The sequence below is a fragment of the Lepidochelys olivacea genome, assembly GCF_965140295.1.
Source record: "Lepidochelys olivacea isolate rLepOli2 genome assembly, chromosome: 21".
In the NCBI taxonomy this organism is placed as follows: domain Eukaryota; kingdom Metazoa; phylum Chordata; order Testudines; family Cheloniidae; genus Lepidochelys; species Lepidochelys olivacea.
In genome coordinates, this window is record NC_140431.1 from 8,602,759 (window position 1) to 8,618,407 (window position 15,649).

The window sequence follows — 15,649 nt, forward strand, 5'->3', positions numbered from 1 at the left end:
CCTCCTTCCATTTACAGAAGTAGAGTGGCATGAAGTTTGTCCTGATATTCATCTTATGGGTTTAAAGGTAGAGGAGGCCTGGGATTATTTTAAATTAAAGCTGCAGAAGCTATCGGAAGCCTGCATCCCAAGAAAGGGGAAAAAATTCATAGGCAGGAGTTGTAGACCAAGCTGGATGAGCAAGCATCTTAGAGAGGTAATTAAGAAAAAGCAGAAAGCATATAGGGAGTGGAAGAAGGGAGGGATCAGTAAGGAAAGCTACCTTATTGAGGTCAGAATATGTAGGGATAAAGTGAGACAGGCTAAAAGTCAAGTAGAGTTGGACCTTGCAAAGGGAATTAAAACCAATAGTAAAAGGTTCTATAGTCATATAAATAGGAAGAAAACAAAGAAAGAAGAAGTGGGACCGCTAAAAACTGAGGATGGAGTGGAGGTCAAGGATAATCTAGGCATGGCCCAATATCTAAACAAATACTTTGCCTCAGTCTTTAATAAGACTAAAGAGGATCTTAGGGATAATGGTAGCATGATAAATGGGAATGAGGATATGGAGGTAGACATCACCATATCTGAGGTAGAAGCGAAACTCAAACAGCTTAATGGGACTAAATCAGGGGGCCCAGATAATCTTCATCCAAGAATATTAAAAGAGTTGGCACAAGAAATTGCAAGCCCATTAGCAAGAATTTTTAATGAATCTGTAAACTCAGGGGTTGTACCGTATGATTGGAGAATTGCTAACATAGTTCCTATTTTTAAGAAAGGGAAAAAAAGTGATCCAAGTAATTATAGGCCTGTTAGTTTGACATCTGTAGTATGCAAGGTCTTGGAAAAAATTTTGAAGGAGAAGGTAGTTAAGGACATTGAAGTCAATGGTAAATGGGACAAAATACAACATGGTTTTACAAAAGGTAGATCGTGCCAAACCAACCTGATCTCCTTCTTTGAGAGAGTAACAGATTTTTTAGATAAAGGAAACGCAGTGGATCTAATTTACTTAGATTTTAGTAAGGCGTTTGATACTGTGCCACATGGGGAATTATTAGTTAAATTGGATAAGATGGGCATCAATAGGAAAATTGAAAGGTGGATAGGGAATTGGTTAAAGGGGAGACTACAACGGGTCCTACTGAAAGGTGAACTGTCAAGTTGGAGGGAGGTTACCAGTGGAGTTCCTCAAGGATCAGTTTTGGGACCAATCTTATTTAATCTTTTTATTACTGACCTGGGCACAAAAAGTGGGAGTGTGCTAATAAAGTTTGCAGATGATACAAAGCTGGGAGGTATTGCTAATTCAGAGAAGGACAGGGATACCCTACAGGAGGAACTGGATGACCTTGTAAACTGGAGTAATAGGAATAGGATGAAATTTAATAGTGAGAAGTGTAAGGTCATGCATTGAGGGATTAATAACAAGAATTTTAGTTATAAGCTAGGGACGCATCAACTAGAAGTAACGGAGGAGGAAAAGGACCTTGGAGTATTGGTTGATCATAGGATGACTATGAGCTGCCAATGTGATATGGCTGTGAAAAAAGCTAATGTCGTCTTGGGATGCATCAGGAGAGGTATTTCCAGTAGGGATAAGGAGGTTTTAGTACCGTTATATAAGGCACTGGTGAGACCTCACCTGGAATACTGTGTGCAGTTCTGGTCTCCCATGTTTAAGAAGGATGAATTCAAACTGGAACAGGTACAGAGAAGGGCTACTAGGATGATCCGAGGAATGGAAAACTTGTCTTATGAAAGGAGACTCAGGGAGCTTGGCTTGTTTAGCCTAACTAAAAGAAGGTTGAGGGGAGATATGATTGCTCTCTATAAATATATCAGAGGGATAAATACCAGAGAGGGAGAGGAATTATTTAAACTCAGTACCAATGTGGACACAAGAACAAATGGATATAAACTGGCCACTAGGAAATTTAGATTAGAAATTAGACGAAGGTTTCTAACCATCAGAGGAGTGAAGTTTTGGAATAGCCTTCCGAGGGAAGTAGTGGGGGCAAAAGATCTATCTTGCTTTAAGATTAAACTCGATAAGTTTATGGAGGAGATGGTATGATGGGATAACATGGTTTTGGTAATTAAATATTCATGGTAAATAGGCCCAATGGCCTGTGATGGGTTTTTAGATGGGGTAAGATCCAAGTTACCCGGGAAAGAATTTTCTGTAGTATCTGGCTGATGAATCTTGCCCATATGCTCAGGGTTTAGCTGATCGCCATATTTGGGGTCGGGAAGGAATTTTCCTCCAGGGCAGATTGGAAGGCCCTGGAGGTTTTTCGCCTTCCTCTGTAGCATGGGGCACGGGTCACTTGCTGGAGGATTCTCTGCTCCTTGAGGTCTTCAAACTACAATTTGAGGACTTCAATAGCACAGATATAGGTGTGAGGTCTTTTTTAGGAGTGGTGGGTGAAATTCTGTGGCCTGCATTGTGCAGGAGGTCAGACTAGATGATCATAATGGTCCCTTCTGACCTAAATATCTATGAATCTTCCCTTTCTTCCACTGCTCCTAGCATAACCCACCGGGTATCGCACTAAATCATTCCGCTTCCTCCTTCAAGGTTTACACCTTTCATACGTTTGTAGGCTAGTATGCTCCTCCTTTTACTCACTGTGGAGCCAAACTGCAGTATAGGTTGTTTAGCTCGCTTCATCTTTTCTCATCTACCAATACCTCCAGCTCCCTGATCTTGTCCGAGATCCCTCTAACGTTGCCACTCTGTTCCATGTCATGTTCTAAGTGCACACCTTTGTCCAGTATGATTGTATCTCACCCTTCTCAACTTTTTCTTCCTCAGCTTCACCAAGACTAAAATTCATGGATGAGTAGAAGAATATGGCAAGATGTTAGAGGCAAAGAAGGCTCCTGGTCAAGTTCTGACCCATTGGACCTAACTGAGCCTCGTTTATACTCATGCAACCTGAATGACATCTTGAGCCAGATCCTGAGCTGGTGTAAACTGACATAGCTCCACTGAAGTCAATGGAGCTGGGCCCATTTACACCCACATGGGATCTGGCCCAAATCTCTATTGAACAGGTTTATATAGTAGGTCATGATAAATCCCCCAGATTTTTTTTCCCTTTGCCACTCTCAGGAGAGAATATGGGAAGCAAACAATGCTTCCTCTGAGATATCTCGTCTGCAGCCTACACTGTGACTGTCCAGAGAGGCGAAAAATACCAAACGCCTACTCCCTGCTGCAACGATGGACCCGCAAGTGGAAATAACCACCCAGACAATGAACCCGCCATTCCTAAAACTCATGTGAAGTGACTGCCTGGTTCCTGTGTTCAGTTCCAGCCTCCAAGGGAAGACAGCAATGGGAGGTCTTAAAAGAAAATACGGAGATCACTTCTAAGTCAGTGGGCCAGATCCTAAGCTGTTGTAAAAGGTAAATGGTTCTGTTGATTTGAAGTGGTGTTACACCCATTTATACCAGCTGAGGATTTGGACCAATAGGATGATGTCTGATTTTTTCAGCCCCAGTTCCACCCTCAGTTACATGCATGACACAGTAGCCCCCTCAACCTGTGAGTTCCCTCGGTTTCATTAAAAACTTTGAACAGCAAGAGCAATGGGCTAGATGAGACGTTACTCCTTAGGAGGCTGGTATTTTACAGGCAGCCAGCCAGCTGGCAGAAGCCAATGCAATCAAACCTGCAGCAGAAGGGTAATCTCCTGGCGATTACGTTCCATGAACTGGTCCGAAAAGCAGAGGTAGCAGGTGCAAAGATGTCTTCCTGTTAGGGTCCTTTCTGTGAATTAAAAATACCCTAAACTAGAGTCTATGGCATGAGGACACAGCATAAGAACTGAATAGAATAGAGCTTATCACCTTCTTTCTGAGGAGGCCTGTCAAGAACCCCTCTAGACCAGGGGCCTGAGTCTCTGCTCCTTTACACCAGTTTTACCACTGTGTCGCTCCTATTATCTTTATTGTTTATATTTGGCCCAGTGAAGTTACTCTAGGATTTACACCAGCGTCAGTGAGAGGAGAAGTAGGGCCAAGCTGTGCTTTTTATGTCTGTTAGGTAGCTAGGGTCATTATGAAAGGTAAATGTACGCTTCAAGGTACCCACTTGAATTCAATGAGATTTGCTACTATGATTTGTCTTCCCAATATACGTTCCATTGTGACTTACGGCCGCAGGAACCTTCATGATCTTGAAGTCTTCTGATGCTTAAAGGTGCAACCCTGAGATAATTTAACATACATTAGGGGCTATAGCTTGTAGTAGACTGTGCCAGTGGGTGCAAGGCTGTGCTATACAACAACCGCAGCTATTCATTTCCCACATTTCTCCAAGCAGGCTCGACCACTGCGTGAAGATGTCTTGTGGAACCTCCCCTGCTGGTGAAGGTTCCACAAGACATCTTCACGCAGTGGTCGAGTAAATCCCAAAATAAGGACTTGGTCGGCCCAGGGGATAGGGAACTGTACTGGGTATCAGGAGATCTAGGTTGTGTTTTCAGCTTGGGCACTAATTTGCTACGTCACCTTGGGAAAATCACTTCCACTCTCTGTGCACGAGATTCTCCATCTGTAAAATGGGTATAAGGTTATTTACCTTCCTTTGAGATTGAGGGAAGAAAAGTGAGATAACTATTAATTATTATTATTAAAAATTACATGAGCTGAGATGGAGAAGGACACAAATCTGAACCACAGAAAGATGTCTTAGGAAATATCTGACTAAGCCACGCTCAGCCTGTGTTGAATATCTTGCCTATGTAGTTTTGCAATGCATTAACAGAGAAGACACTATATAAAAGAGATTATTATTTATTACTGTTAAAAGCAGGGTCACCAATCACACAGCAGACAGACCACACACATATTAGTGCCTTATTGCCACCACTTGGCTTTTTTTAATAGGGCAAGAGGGATTCTGCCGGGAATGATTCGAGTTACAGTATGTTACTCATCAGTGTTTGTTCTGAGCTGGGACTGGGGTTAATATTTTGGATAATTACAGCACTTGCAGCTCTCATCAAAGACGAGGCCATCTGCACAGGTAAAGTGGTGAGTCCTGCCTCCAGCACATACGTAGAATTTTGTATTATCTTTGGGGTCGGCATAGGTACCATCTTGTCTACCAGCACAAAATGAACCATCTCCCCCCTCAGTTGGGGGAATAACTGGAGAGGTAGTTGTACTGTCATCTGGAGAAGGCGTGGGGTCTGGTGGAGGGATGTCTGTCGGGCAGTTGGGCACAATCGGATCTAAAATGAATAATTAACAAGTCATTAAGATACATGGATTCAGCCAGATTTCATCTACACATGTATTCCTGTATGCCTGTCTATGTTTCTGGACGCTATGCTTCATAATTTGTAATGGCTGTTATCTTGTTTATCAACCAGGGCTCCTGGACTACGAGCACGATCCTGTATAACTTGAGCTAAAGGACTGGCCCCACCCCCACAGGTAAGAGCTGTAGCAGATTCACATCCTCTGCAGATCAGGCACAGAATGGGCATGGTTCACACACTGACAAGCATGTTTCAGAGACATGGTCTAGACGTCTAATCCTGCCTCTGGATTAACATGGCCTTGACGAAGTCACGTAACAATTCAGAGCCTCAATTTCCCCATCTGTAAAACAGGGCAAGTAATATTTATCTGCCTTATATATGTTGTGAGGATTAACTATCTTACAAAGCTCTTCCAAAATGTAAAGTGCTATATAATGGCTCAGTGTTAAGACACCACACATAGCAAAATGCTGAACTTTGCCTCATCAGTAGTTTTCTAAAGCTCATATTTACCACATGACAAGCACTTGCATGTTTATAGGCGTGCAAATGGAAACAGGAGCTCCAGCTACAAATATGTGTTTTTGGGGTGACACTCACCTCTGTGCAGAGGGCTAGCACAAAACCAAAAATTCAGGCAGTGCTTATGTTCTACTTAATACCTATATTGAGAACTAGTCCATGTTCTGGCCCTCTGCAGAGGAGGGAATTTCACCTTAGCAGTGTGACAAACATATACTGAACCTCCTAATTATATAGGCCTGAAATACTCATTAGCACCTTCTTACCTTTTGTTTCGAGGAGTCTCTTCAGCTCACTTATTAGAGGATACTTTCCTTCATTGCAGAAAGAGCCCTGGAAATCATCCAGGTCAATAGCCCACACCATGGCACCTCCAAAATGTTTCTCCTTCAAGTATTTGACCTATCAAAAAAATTCGTACAACTATCAATAAAATTTCCACAGCTGCTTAAGAATTCCTTTAAGAATTTCAACACACACACACAGTGAAACCAGTAATTGGCTAGACAGCCATAGATCACAGAACTTCTAGGCAGTAAAGCCCCAGCTCAAAAAAAATACTTTGGGAAACATTCCCATCACATTCACAGTGCCTTAGTGCAATACGAACGAGGCTGAAAATATCTCCCTTTATCGAGAGACTCTGAAATGCACAGAATTTAAGCCAAGTGCTTCCTAATAGTAGGAGCAGAGCATAAGTAAAGCTCACTTTAAAATGTTAAAGGTCTTACTTTGTGTTTATAACTGCACATGTTGTCATATCCAACCCATTCATTCCCCTTAACGGCATAGGGGACTTTCTGGTCCTGAATCCATCGTACCTGAGCAGTCTTTAGGAATGTGCAGATCTGCCAAAACAGCAGGGAGTTAACACACAGTGGGCCTCGTTCAGGAGCCAAAAGGTGAAGTCAATGGGCTAGATCTTGTCCCCCCTTTTAGTCTGCAATCCAGCAGCCTAAGTGGTCAGCTAGGAGTTACTCTGGTGGTGTAGAATTGGTGTACCCTGCCTTACCACCTCCTTGCAGCCCCTAGGCCACACAGCTGACAGGAGAGAAGGTGATCACATCACAGCTATACTCCAATCCCCCAGAATAGCCCCTTAGGCTTTGCAGCAGCAAAGAGTAGCTTAGAGCAGCCTTACTTTAATTGGCATCAGGGACTGCATTGGCCTCGGGAATAGGGGAGAAGAAGTGGACACAAAGGGGGGTGGTACAGCCACGTTTGCCCCACCTCCCGTTTGGGACCAGAGCTGAATGGAACTCTTCCAGACCTGAAGATCTAGCCTGCTAGTGTCCCTGCAGTACAACACTAGTGTAAGTGGGAAGAGAATCTGTCCACTGTACAGGAAGAGAGAGAAGCTTAGACAAGAGATAGAAACTCAGCAACCAGCCTAAGCAAAAAAGAAATATGTCACCTATAAATCATAAAAGTACATGCCATAAAACACTAATTATGGGCCAGATTCTCAGCAGCTACAAACTGGCATAGCTCCATTGAAATCAATGGGTCTGATTCTCATTTACACTCAGGACCCTCTACCTCTCTAGTGGTGTAAAGGGGCCCTTAAAGTGAGCATACGGCCCCTTTGCACTGCCAGAGTGAAGTAAAGGCATCTTAGTTTCGCCTGAGAACCAGGACTAATGGAACTAGCTCAGTTTACATCAGCTCAGGATCTGGGCCACAAAATGTAATTTTCTCAAGCTTCTCACCTCATAATAAGCCCAGAAACCAGCTTCCCGGGTGTAAGGCCCAGAAGACCCAGCCCCAGAGGCTGGGGCACCAACAAATGTGTCACTGCTGCTAAGCCTAAAGGTACGCCCGTAGGTGGGGAATCCCATCAGGAGCTTCTCGGCTGGGACACCGTTATCGTTCCAGTATTCCATGGCATATTTCTGCAGAGATCCAAATGGAAAATCTTTTTACCACCAGTGCCCATTATCTCAGCTCCCTCTTGGAGAAATAAAAAGGGAATTTGCTGTCTGTTCCCTTACACAGTTGAAGTACTTGAAGTCACCATAGTCGGCAGAGCCTTCATAGAGCGGGCTGTTGTGCCCTGTGAAGGAATCCCAGCCTCCATGGAAGTCATAGGACATCACGCTGATGAAATCAAGAAGCCTGGTTTAAATTAAATGAAACAAACAAACAAACAAAGAAAACACAGTTAGGAATATGATTTCCTGATGGACAAATGAGTCAGCAGACAATACATCATCCCACGTTGACCTAAAGGATGCACAAGACTTTGGGCCTGAATATCCATTGCCTAGAACCTTATGCTGTCACTTACGCCTGCCCAAAGGGAGTGTAAATGCTACCATGGGGATTTAGTAGCGTTTTGCACCCACCTATTTTGCATGGGTACTAATGATGAGGCAAGGGGCAAGGCAGCAGAGAACCAGGCCAATCGCATGTCAAGCACAATGCGGGAACCAGTCCACTCACTTCCCTATCTCAGCAATTTCATATCCAGCGTCAATAGTTCCTTTGCCAGCAGATACCGCTGCGGTAACCAACAGCCTTGGGAGTCCAGTGCTTGCAGCCTCAGCTTTAAAGGCTTCCAGCATTTCCTGAAAATGGAAATGAGAGCGTTGGCAGTGATTCTTGTAAAAATGTCATTCATGTCTAGCAGGAATATCTATCTAGAAACAGCCCCACAACCTGCCCTTTGCTATACACTCCTAAAGATCTTCACAAGATTCCTTCCATGTCTCATTGTCCCCAAAGCCCTTGCAAGATGGAACAGTATCTTAAACAAGGTCTGATACCATATGTCCACAATAGTTGGACTCAAGTTACTAAAGGTGAACTAAAATAATGCAGTGCCAATGTAAACACTGCTGATACACAGCTTGGTGGTTCAGATCTGACTCACTCCAGCTGATATACAGAATAACTGAGAGAGCGCACTGGTTACTCACCTGAATCAAGATGGTGAAGCGATGTTTGTCCTCGGGGGGGCTACCTCTAGAACCTGGGTATTCAAAATCCAGGTCGATCCCATCAAACCCAAACTTACGGAGGTATGCGATCACCGAGTCAATGAACGTTTTACGATTAACTGGTGAGGCAACCATTTCAGTGAATCTGGAAGAGGATAATTCTTAGACAACTTGGCCCCCTTTTTTTTCTCCACCAACACATGCAAAGCAGACTTGTTCAGTTCCTCTTTTATAAATGTAATTGTCTTAATACATAACAATCTAATTAAAACCCACTTCCATTAATCACCTCCCTTGCTGTCATTAGCAACGTGTACCCAATAATCCACAATTAATAAGTTCTGTTATCACCAAACTCCAGAGTCTGAAGACCTGCGTATTTATCTCAGTCTGCCCTCATCTTTATCCTCCTCCTTCTCCACCATGAAACTATCCTCACCAAAATTCATCCCAACCTGTTCTCTACCATTGTCGTGTGTCCACTAGTACCACCATCCCATTCTCTGCATGATCTGTTTACTCAGAGTACCCTTAATCACTTTCCTAGCCATTATCTTCACTATCAGCTTGATCCACCATTCAATGAAGTCAATGGAAAGACTCCCACTGGATCAGGACCCATCTTCATTATCTCATCATCGTTACACTACCATTTTCTGTTTAATGCTCCCATTTTCCGCTTGGGATTTCCAACCACTGCAATATCCAACCTAACTTTTCCCAGCCATCCCCTGCTTACCCATTCTCCACAATCACCTGCCATTCGTATCATGAATGTCTAATCACCATTAACTATCTATATTTTCATAATTCATCATCATTCTTCTCCTTATTTCTTCAACCATTGTCACCAGCAACCACAGTATCATCAATACCCAGTTCTTCAGCTACCCAGTCACTACCACAGTTTACATCTGGTCATTCACATCATCATCGTGAGCCTAATCCTATCCCCCGTGAAGTCAATAGCAAAGCTCTCACTGACTCCAAAGGAGCAGCAGGAGGCTGTATGTTGCCAAGGTCTCAGCATCATCTTTGTCATTAAGTCAAGGGAAAAGTTCTCACTTCTGAGTGCCAAAGTTCCACCCTCCAATAGCCAGGCTGGTTACAAGTTTGTCGTTTCTGTGACATGAGAAAAGAAAAAGGAAGGTCAGTAAGCAGCAGTCACTTGGTTGCGTTTGAGACTTGGCTCAGTTGTGAACTTTTTGTTGTTGTTATTATTTTTAATTTGAGAAAACCTATTCAGTTCTTTTTGGTGATCATAATTCAGTATTGGTAACAGTGTTGCCTAGAGGCCCCAAGCCAGATTAGAACCCCATTGTGCTAGGTGCTGTACAAACACATAGCAACAGACCGACCCTGCCCTGAAGAGCCAACAGTCTAAACAGATAAGACACACAATGGGTGGGACAAAAAGAAATGTTAGCATCCCCATTTTACAGATGGGAAGAGCGAGGCACAGAGAGACCAACTCTGTCAGAGCTGGGATCTGAACCGAGAGCTCCTAAATTTCTGTGCAATGCCCAGCCACAGGGTTCCTCACCTCCTCTTTGGTTTAAAAACTGTGTTTTTGTAAAAAATAATAATAATAATAATTTACACTTGAACTGGACTCCTGTGTCAGACCACATTCCAGCCATGAGTAACCTAATGCATCCAAAATATACTAATCTGAAAACAGGGTTGAATACAATCGACCCTTAGGACTTGATCATGGAACCTTGACTCACACTGGTGCACACTTACACAGTTCCACCAAAATCAGCGGGACTACTTGTGTGAGTAAAGTCCCATGAAGGTTGTGGAACAGAGCCCTTAATGAAAGCATTGCTGCTAGATATCTATTAAACTATTCCTGTTCTCTAATAAAGAAATTCTTCATTGCTAATAGAAAAATCTCAGTTTTACCTGGCAACAAGTAGTATTTTTTAAAAGCAAAATTTGCTTTAAATCTTGTAAAATTGGAAAGTGCTGACCTTTTCTTTAGTGCTTGAAATTCTGGGAAGAGTCTATCTTCATCATTCCATTCATATGGGGCAATCTTATTTTGATTCATAGTTGCAAAGGCATAGACCAAGTGGGTGCATAGATTTGGGTCCACATTGTTTGGGAAGTACTTGGCAGGTTCTGGCCTGTACTGAGACCAATTAGTGAAGTAACACACAAGTTTGTAGGCAGAGCCTGGCAGGAGAAAAGCAAATTCCAGATATTAAGATGGAAACGTCGGTTTGTTTCTTGATGGAGACATCCGGTGTTATTGAGTGTGGAATCAGACGTGCGATTCTCCTTTCACCAATGTTGGTGCAGGAGTAAATCCACTGATGTCAATGGAACAACACTGAGGTAACAAGAGGAAATTCTAGCCTTTTCTTGCTCATCTTCTGATCATACAAATAGATGCACCGGTCCTGAGTGTGAATGGGGATTTCATTTAACAGTCACTTTCTACTCACAAATTCTGCCTACGCAATGCTACCCTGGTATGTATATTTTCTGCATCTACATCTAGGAGTCAGTCACATGTCCCATTCAAGCAACTTCCCAATGACATGTTCCCACATGTTCCCAATGACAAATACAGCAATAAACAGTGTTTTTGAGATATCACCAAGGTCGGGGCGTTCCCTTTCAACCAACCACAACGCAGAGATAAACATTTGGCCCAGAGCAGAACAATTATGTTATCGACAGGATAATCTTGCTTAGTTAGAAACCAAGGCCCAGGGTGAGTAGACTCAGCTATCAGTCAGCATTAGAGAAAACAAAGACTACTGGTTTTATTGCCCCTTGCTCCAGTTTAACACCGAGTTGCATGAAAGACACGTGCCCATTCTTGAAGTCAGAGAATGGTTGTTAGAAGGAGCAAAAATGGATGGAGCCAACAAAGGGAAACATTAAAGAATAACGAAGAGGGATCAGTGAGTCAGATCCTCAGCACGAAAGCTTATGCTCAAATAAATTGGTTAGTCTCTAAGATGCCACAAGTCCTCCTTTTCTTTTTGCGAATACAGACTAACACGGCTGTTACTCTGAAACCATAACTACACTGAAATTGAGCTACACCGATTGACACCAGCTGAAAGTCTGGCTAACTGTTCTTTCTAACTGTATTGCAGTTTCATCAGGACCCTGTGCACAAAAAGAAAGAATAAGATGCTCTTACCCAGCTGCAACTGCACCAGAATGGCCAAAGCTGCAAAAAGGAAGAATGCATTAAAAATAAACTTGACTAGAGCCTTTCAATGCTTAAATCAGTCCCAGAGCAAGTAAAACTATTCCATGTACATTGTTACCCAGACACCTGCTAGGACCAGTTCTAGAACACACTGTCCCTGGGCAAAAGGCTGTTGCCTCTGAGACCAGCCATCCAGGGAAGTTATATCCTGATGTAGTCAGCAAAGGCAGAGAGAGTTACTCACCGACCCACAGCAACACCTTTCCCATCTTTCCTTCCAAGGGAATGTCCCACCGAGGGAACTCAGAAGTGCTTTATGTGGCAGAGGCAAGTCCTTATCAGCGTGGAACCTGAACACCTGCATAAAAGACAGCAGAACCACAAACAAAATAAAACAAACAGATAGAAAAGCTCATTTATTCAAGGACATCAACACCTCCAGTGCCAAGGCTGGGGGTGGGAAGTTGGAACCAGATCCCCTTCCATTTATCTAAGGGAGTGGAGAGCACCAATTCCCTCTGGGCGAAATGCCGCCCGAGACAGAGGGCCAGCAGAATGCCAGGCACCGCTTATTCCCTCAAAATGGTTTTGAAGGAACCAAACTAAAATGTTAACAAAAAGTATTACTGCCTAGATCTTGTGCTGCAGGTGGGGACTCACACACACCACCCCAGGAGGGTTCGCCAACAGTGTCTCCATCCTTTGCACCTCCCCAATTCTGGGCTCCAGGCTGCCAACAGCTTCAGGTGGCCCTAGGCCAATATGGCAGCCGAGGCTCATCAGAGTGCAGGGAAGGCCTGGCCATACCCATTTCCCTCAGCCGGGCCCTCTGTGCCAGACACGGAGACCAGAGGATGCATAGGGATTGCTACACTGGCCTTCAGACATTGGCAAATACCCCTACACTGGGATGATCCTGCCATGGCTAGCTACAGCAGCTTTTTGGCTCAAAGAAGCCCCAACACAGGGGAGAATCTGGACCTCTATAAGTCTAAACCTACGGCCACTGAAGTTAGTGGGAATGCTCCTGTTAAAGTCGATGAAAGTGCATTAGGTCACTGGATCTGGCCTAAGGTGCTTATCCCCCCCCCCCCCGACCTCATGTAACTTGTTTATCCACTGCCCTCCTCAGAAACTTTAATCCCCTTGTCACCCAGGCTATATTGGCAACACATGAAAAGATAAGGACCGAGAGGGATAGACACAAGGGGGTGGGTACAAGGTTTGCCAAGAGAGGGGCCCTGATAAGACCCAAGCATGCCAGGTGCAAAAAACCCCAATACAATTAACCTTCAGAGAGTGACAAATGGCCTGGAGATAGACTAATCGCTAAAGTAAGTCAAGGCTGTTGAGCAGCTACCCATCGCTACTTGCATAACTGGTTGGGAGAGCTAGATTATGCATATCTCTAATATACTCCCCCTTTTCCTGCACCTTAGCCTACTTCTGTGCTGAACCACCGGCCAGAGCTCAAGTCTTTTCAGGACCTTAAACAAAAAGAATTAAACTGCCATGACAGAGAGCGTGCTCCCCAGTACTAGATGTTCTGTCCAGTTCCTCCACCAGCCAAAGGCAAGCTTTATGAAAGGTGAGCATCTCTTCTATTTCTTGCCAACGTCTCCTCTTCTTCTCAGAGCATTCCAACCCAATAGATCTCACTTCATACAAGAGTTATGCACAGGAAATGTTTCTCTGTTGACGGTCAGGACGAATACCCTTGCTTCTGATTCTGATTGGAAGGGATTCATACCAACCATCTTGTAAAACCGTGTCATGCATGTCAGAATCAAATACTGTGTCTTTCTCTCCGCCAGCCTCAAGAATCTCTTGGGCCACCTTCTCAGTACACAGAGCGTCACTCTCTGGTATTTTGGTACGTTTCAGAAAACTAAGCCTTAAGATCTGATGCACTCATTACACTTCCCTAGGCCTTTTCTAGAACCCTAAAGTCCTCAAATAGTCTCCAGCACTTGACTTGGGACCAGTTCCTAAGGCTACCCACACTGCTCCGTGATATAAATGATAACCAATTCATGCTAACGCTGCACTCATAGAAGTCTAAATGAAACCAATTGAAATGATGAAGTCACAATGAAATGTTTTTACCCTTATTGAAGCAAAACGAGAAAGTCGAAAGGATTCATCTCAAGGTCCTGGGGAATTACAGACCTGTCAGCCTAACTTTGATCCCTGGGAAGATACTGGAACCAATTATTAAACCATCAGTTTGTAAGTACCCAGAGGCTAATAGGGTTATAAGGAATAGTCAGCATGGGACTTCAGTAGGACTATTCTCCCCGTAGGAAAATCGTGATACTTACTTCCTTAATTCAGCTATTTCATATGCAGCATCAATAGTCTCTGACAGTCCACACAGCTGCTGTGATCAACGGCCTCCGGCATCCAGTGCTTGCAGCCTGAGCCGTAAAGGCTTCCAGCGTTTCCTAAGGGGGGGAATAAGGACCGCGGTCACTCTTGTGGGAAGGTCATTCGCTTTTTTGTGCTAGCTTGTATGAGCCACACATGCAGGCACCCGGTGCCTAGCATTCTCTCAGTAGTCTGCACAGACAGCTAGCCCAGGCCTTCACTTAGTCACAGAGCCGGGTTTGACAGACGCTGAGTCTCCACAGCTCTTAATGAGGTCAGTGGAGCGAATACATGCTGAAGGTTAAGCATGTGCTCAAATTCCTTTCTGGATGGGGGTACAGGATGGAGGTGTGGGATAGCACGTCGGTGGCTCACCTGAATCAAGATGGCGAAGCAATGCTTGTCCTCTGGCGGGCTGCCCCTGGGACCCAGGTATTCGAAGTCCAGGTCACTCCCATCGAACTCAGACTTATGGAGGTAGGCGATCCCCGAGTTGATGCTTTTATGGTTACCTGGTGGGGTAACCACGTCGGTGAACCTGGGAAGAAAAGGTGTCCTAACTGGACAATAGCACTATCACTCCTAATTCTTACGTGAGTGACACCCCCAGTTCTGATCCCACTGAGAACGGGATTTGGAGTCAGGGAGCCCATCACCAGGAACAGGACACCAGCTAGGTCTCTGCAGTATCTGCAGATTAATGCAGTGACCATAAACTCTGGGACAAAGGAAAGACAAGGGAGAATCAAATGGTTACATAAAAAGTTTTATCAGGTCTGATGGTGGTGGTACTTTATATCCCAACTGACAAGGCTCCAAGGACAAAATGCAATGAATCTTGCTAGAAAGAGTGACCGGTTATGGGGTGATTACACTCAAGGCTCTGCCTCTTCATCCCTTGTGACTCTTCATGACTACACAGATGCTGTGGGATAAAGCTGCCTGTTCCCCATTGCCTTCCTGGTATAGCCATCCAAAGGAGACAGTGTGGCCTCGCAGATAGGTCACTGCGGACTGGGACTGAGGAAATCTGGGGTTTTGTTCCTGGCTCTGCCACAAGCCTGCTGGGTGACTTTGTGCAAGTCACTTCCTCTCACTGTGCCTCAGTTTTCCCAGATGTAAAATGGGGATAATGACACTGATTTCCTTTGTAACGTGCTGTGAAATCTACACCTGGAAAGTGCTGTATAAGAGCTAGGTATTATTCAGATACAACGGGTCCCCAGTCCTGCAGTTCAAGAACTACTTCTTCTGGCAGGGATGGATGTAGTGATTCCAGATCAGGATGTGGGATGTGCTCATTTGTATCCTGATACCCAGAATGACCTCCCAGCTCACAACAATGGTAGTGGTTGGCCTTGGGAACAAACCAAACGTTGCA

The 15,649-nt window shown here is 44.3% G+C and overlaps 1 protein-coding gene across 1 annotated transcript; it reads right to left on the bottom strand.

Annotated features, from left to right (window-relative positions):
* Positions 1-4,843: 4,843 nt before the first annotated feature.
* On the bottom strand, positions 4,844-12,170 carry LOC311510868 (acidic mammalian chitinase-like; the record flags this gene model as incomplete). The annotated part of the gene is made up of 11 exons (XM_084610921.1): positions 4,844-5,232; positions 6,054-6,189; positions 6,519-6,635; positions 7,497-7,679; positions 7,779-7,902; positions 8,230-8,354; positions 8,706-8,871; positions 9,792-9,848; positions 10,703-10,907; positions 11,890-11,919; positions 12,146-12,170. The coding sequence occupies 11 exons, from the start codon at positions 12,168-12,170 to the stop codon at positions 4,964-4,966; spliced, it is 1,437 nt and encodes a 478-aa protein (XP_084467047.1). The 3' UTR covers positions 4,844-4,963.
* Positions 12,171-15,649: the final 3,479 nt, after the last annotated feature.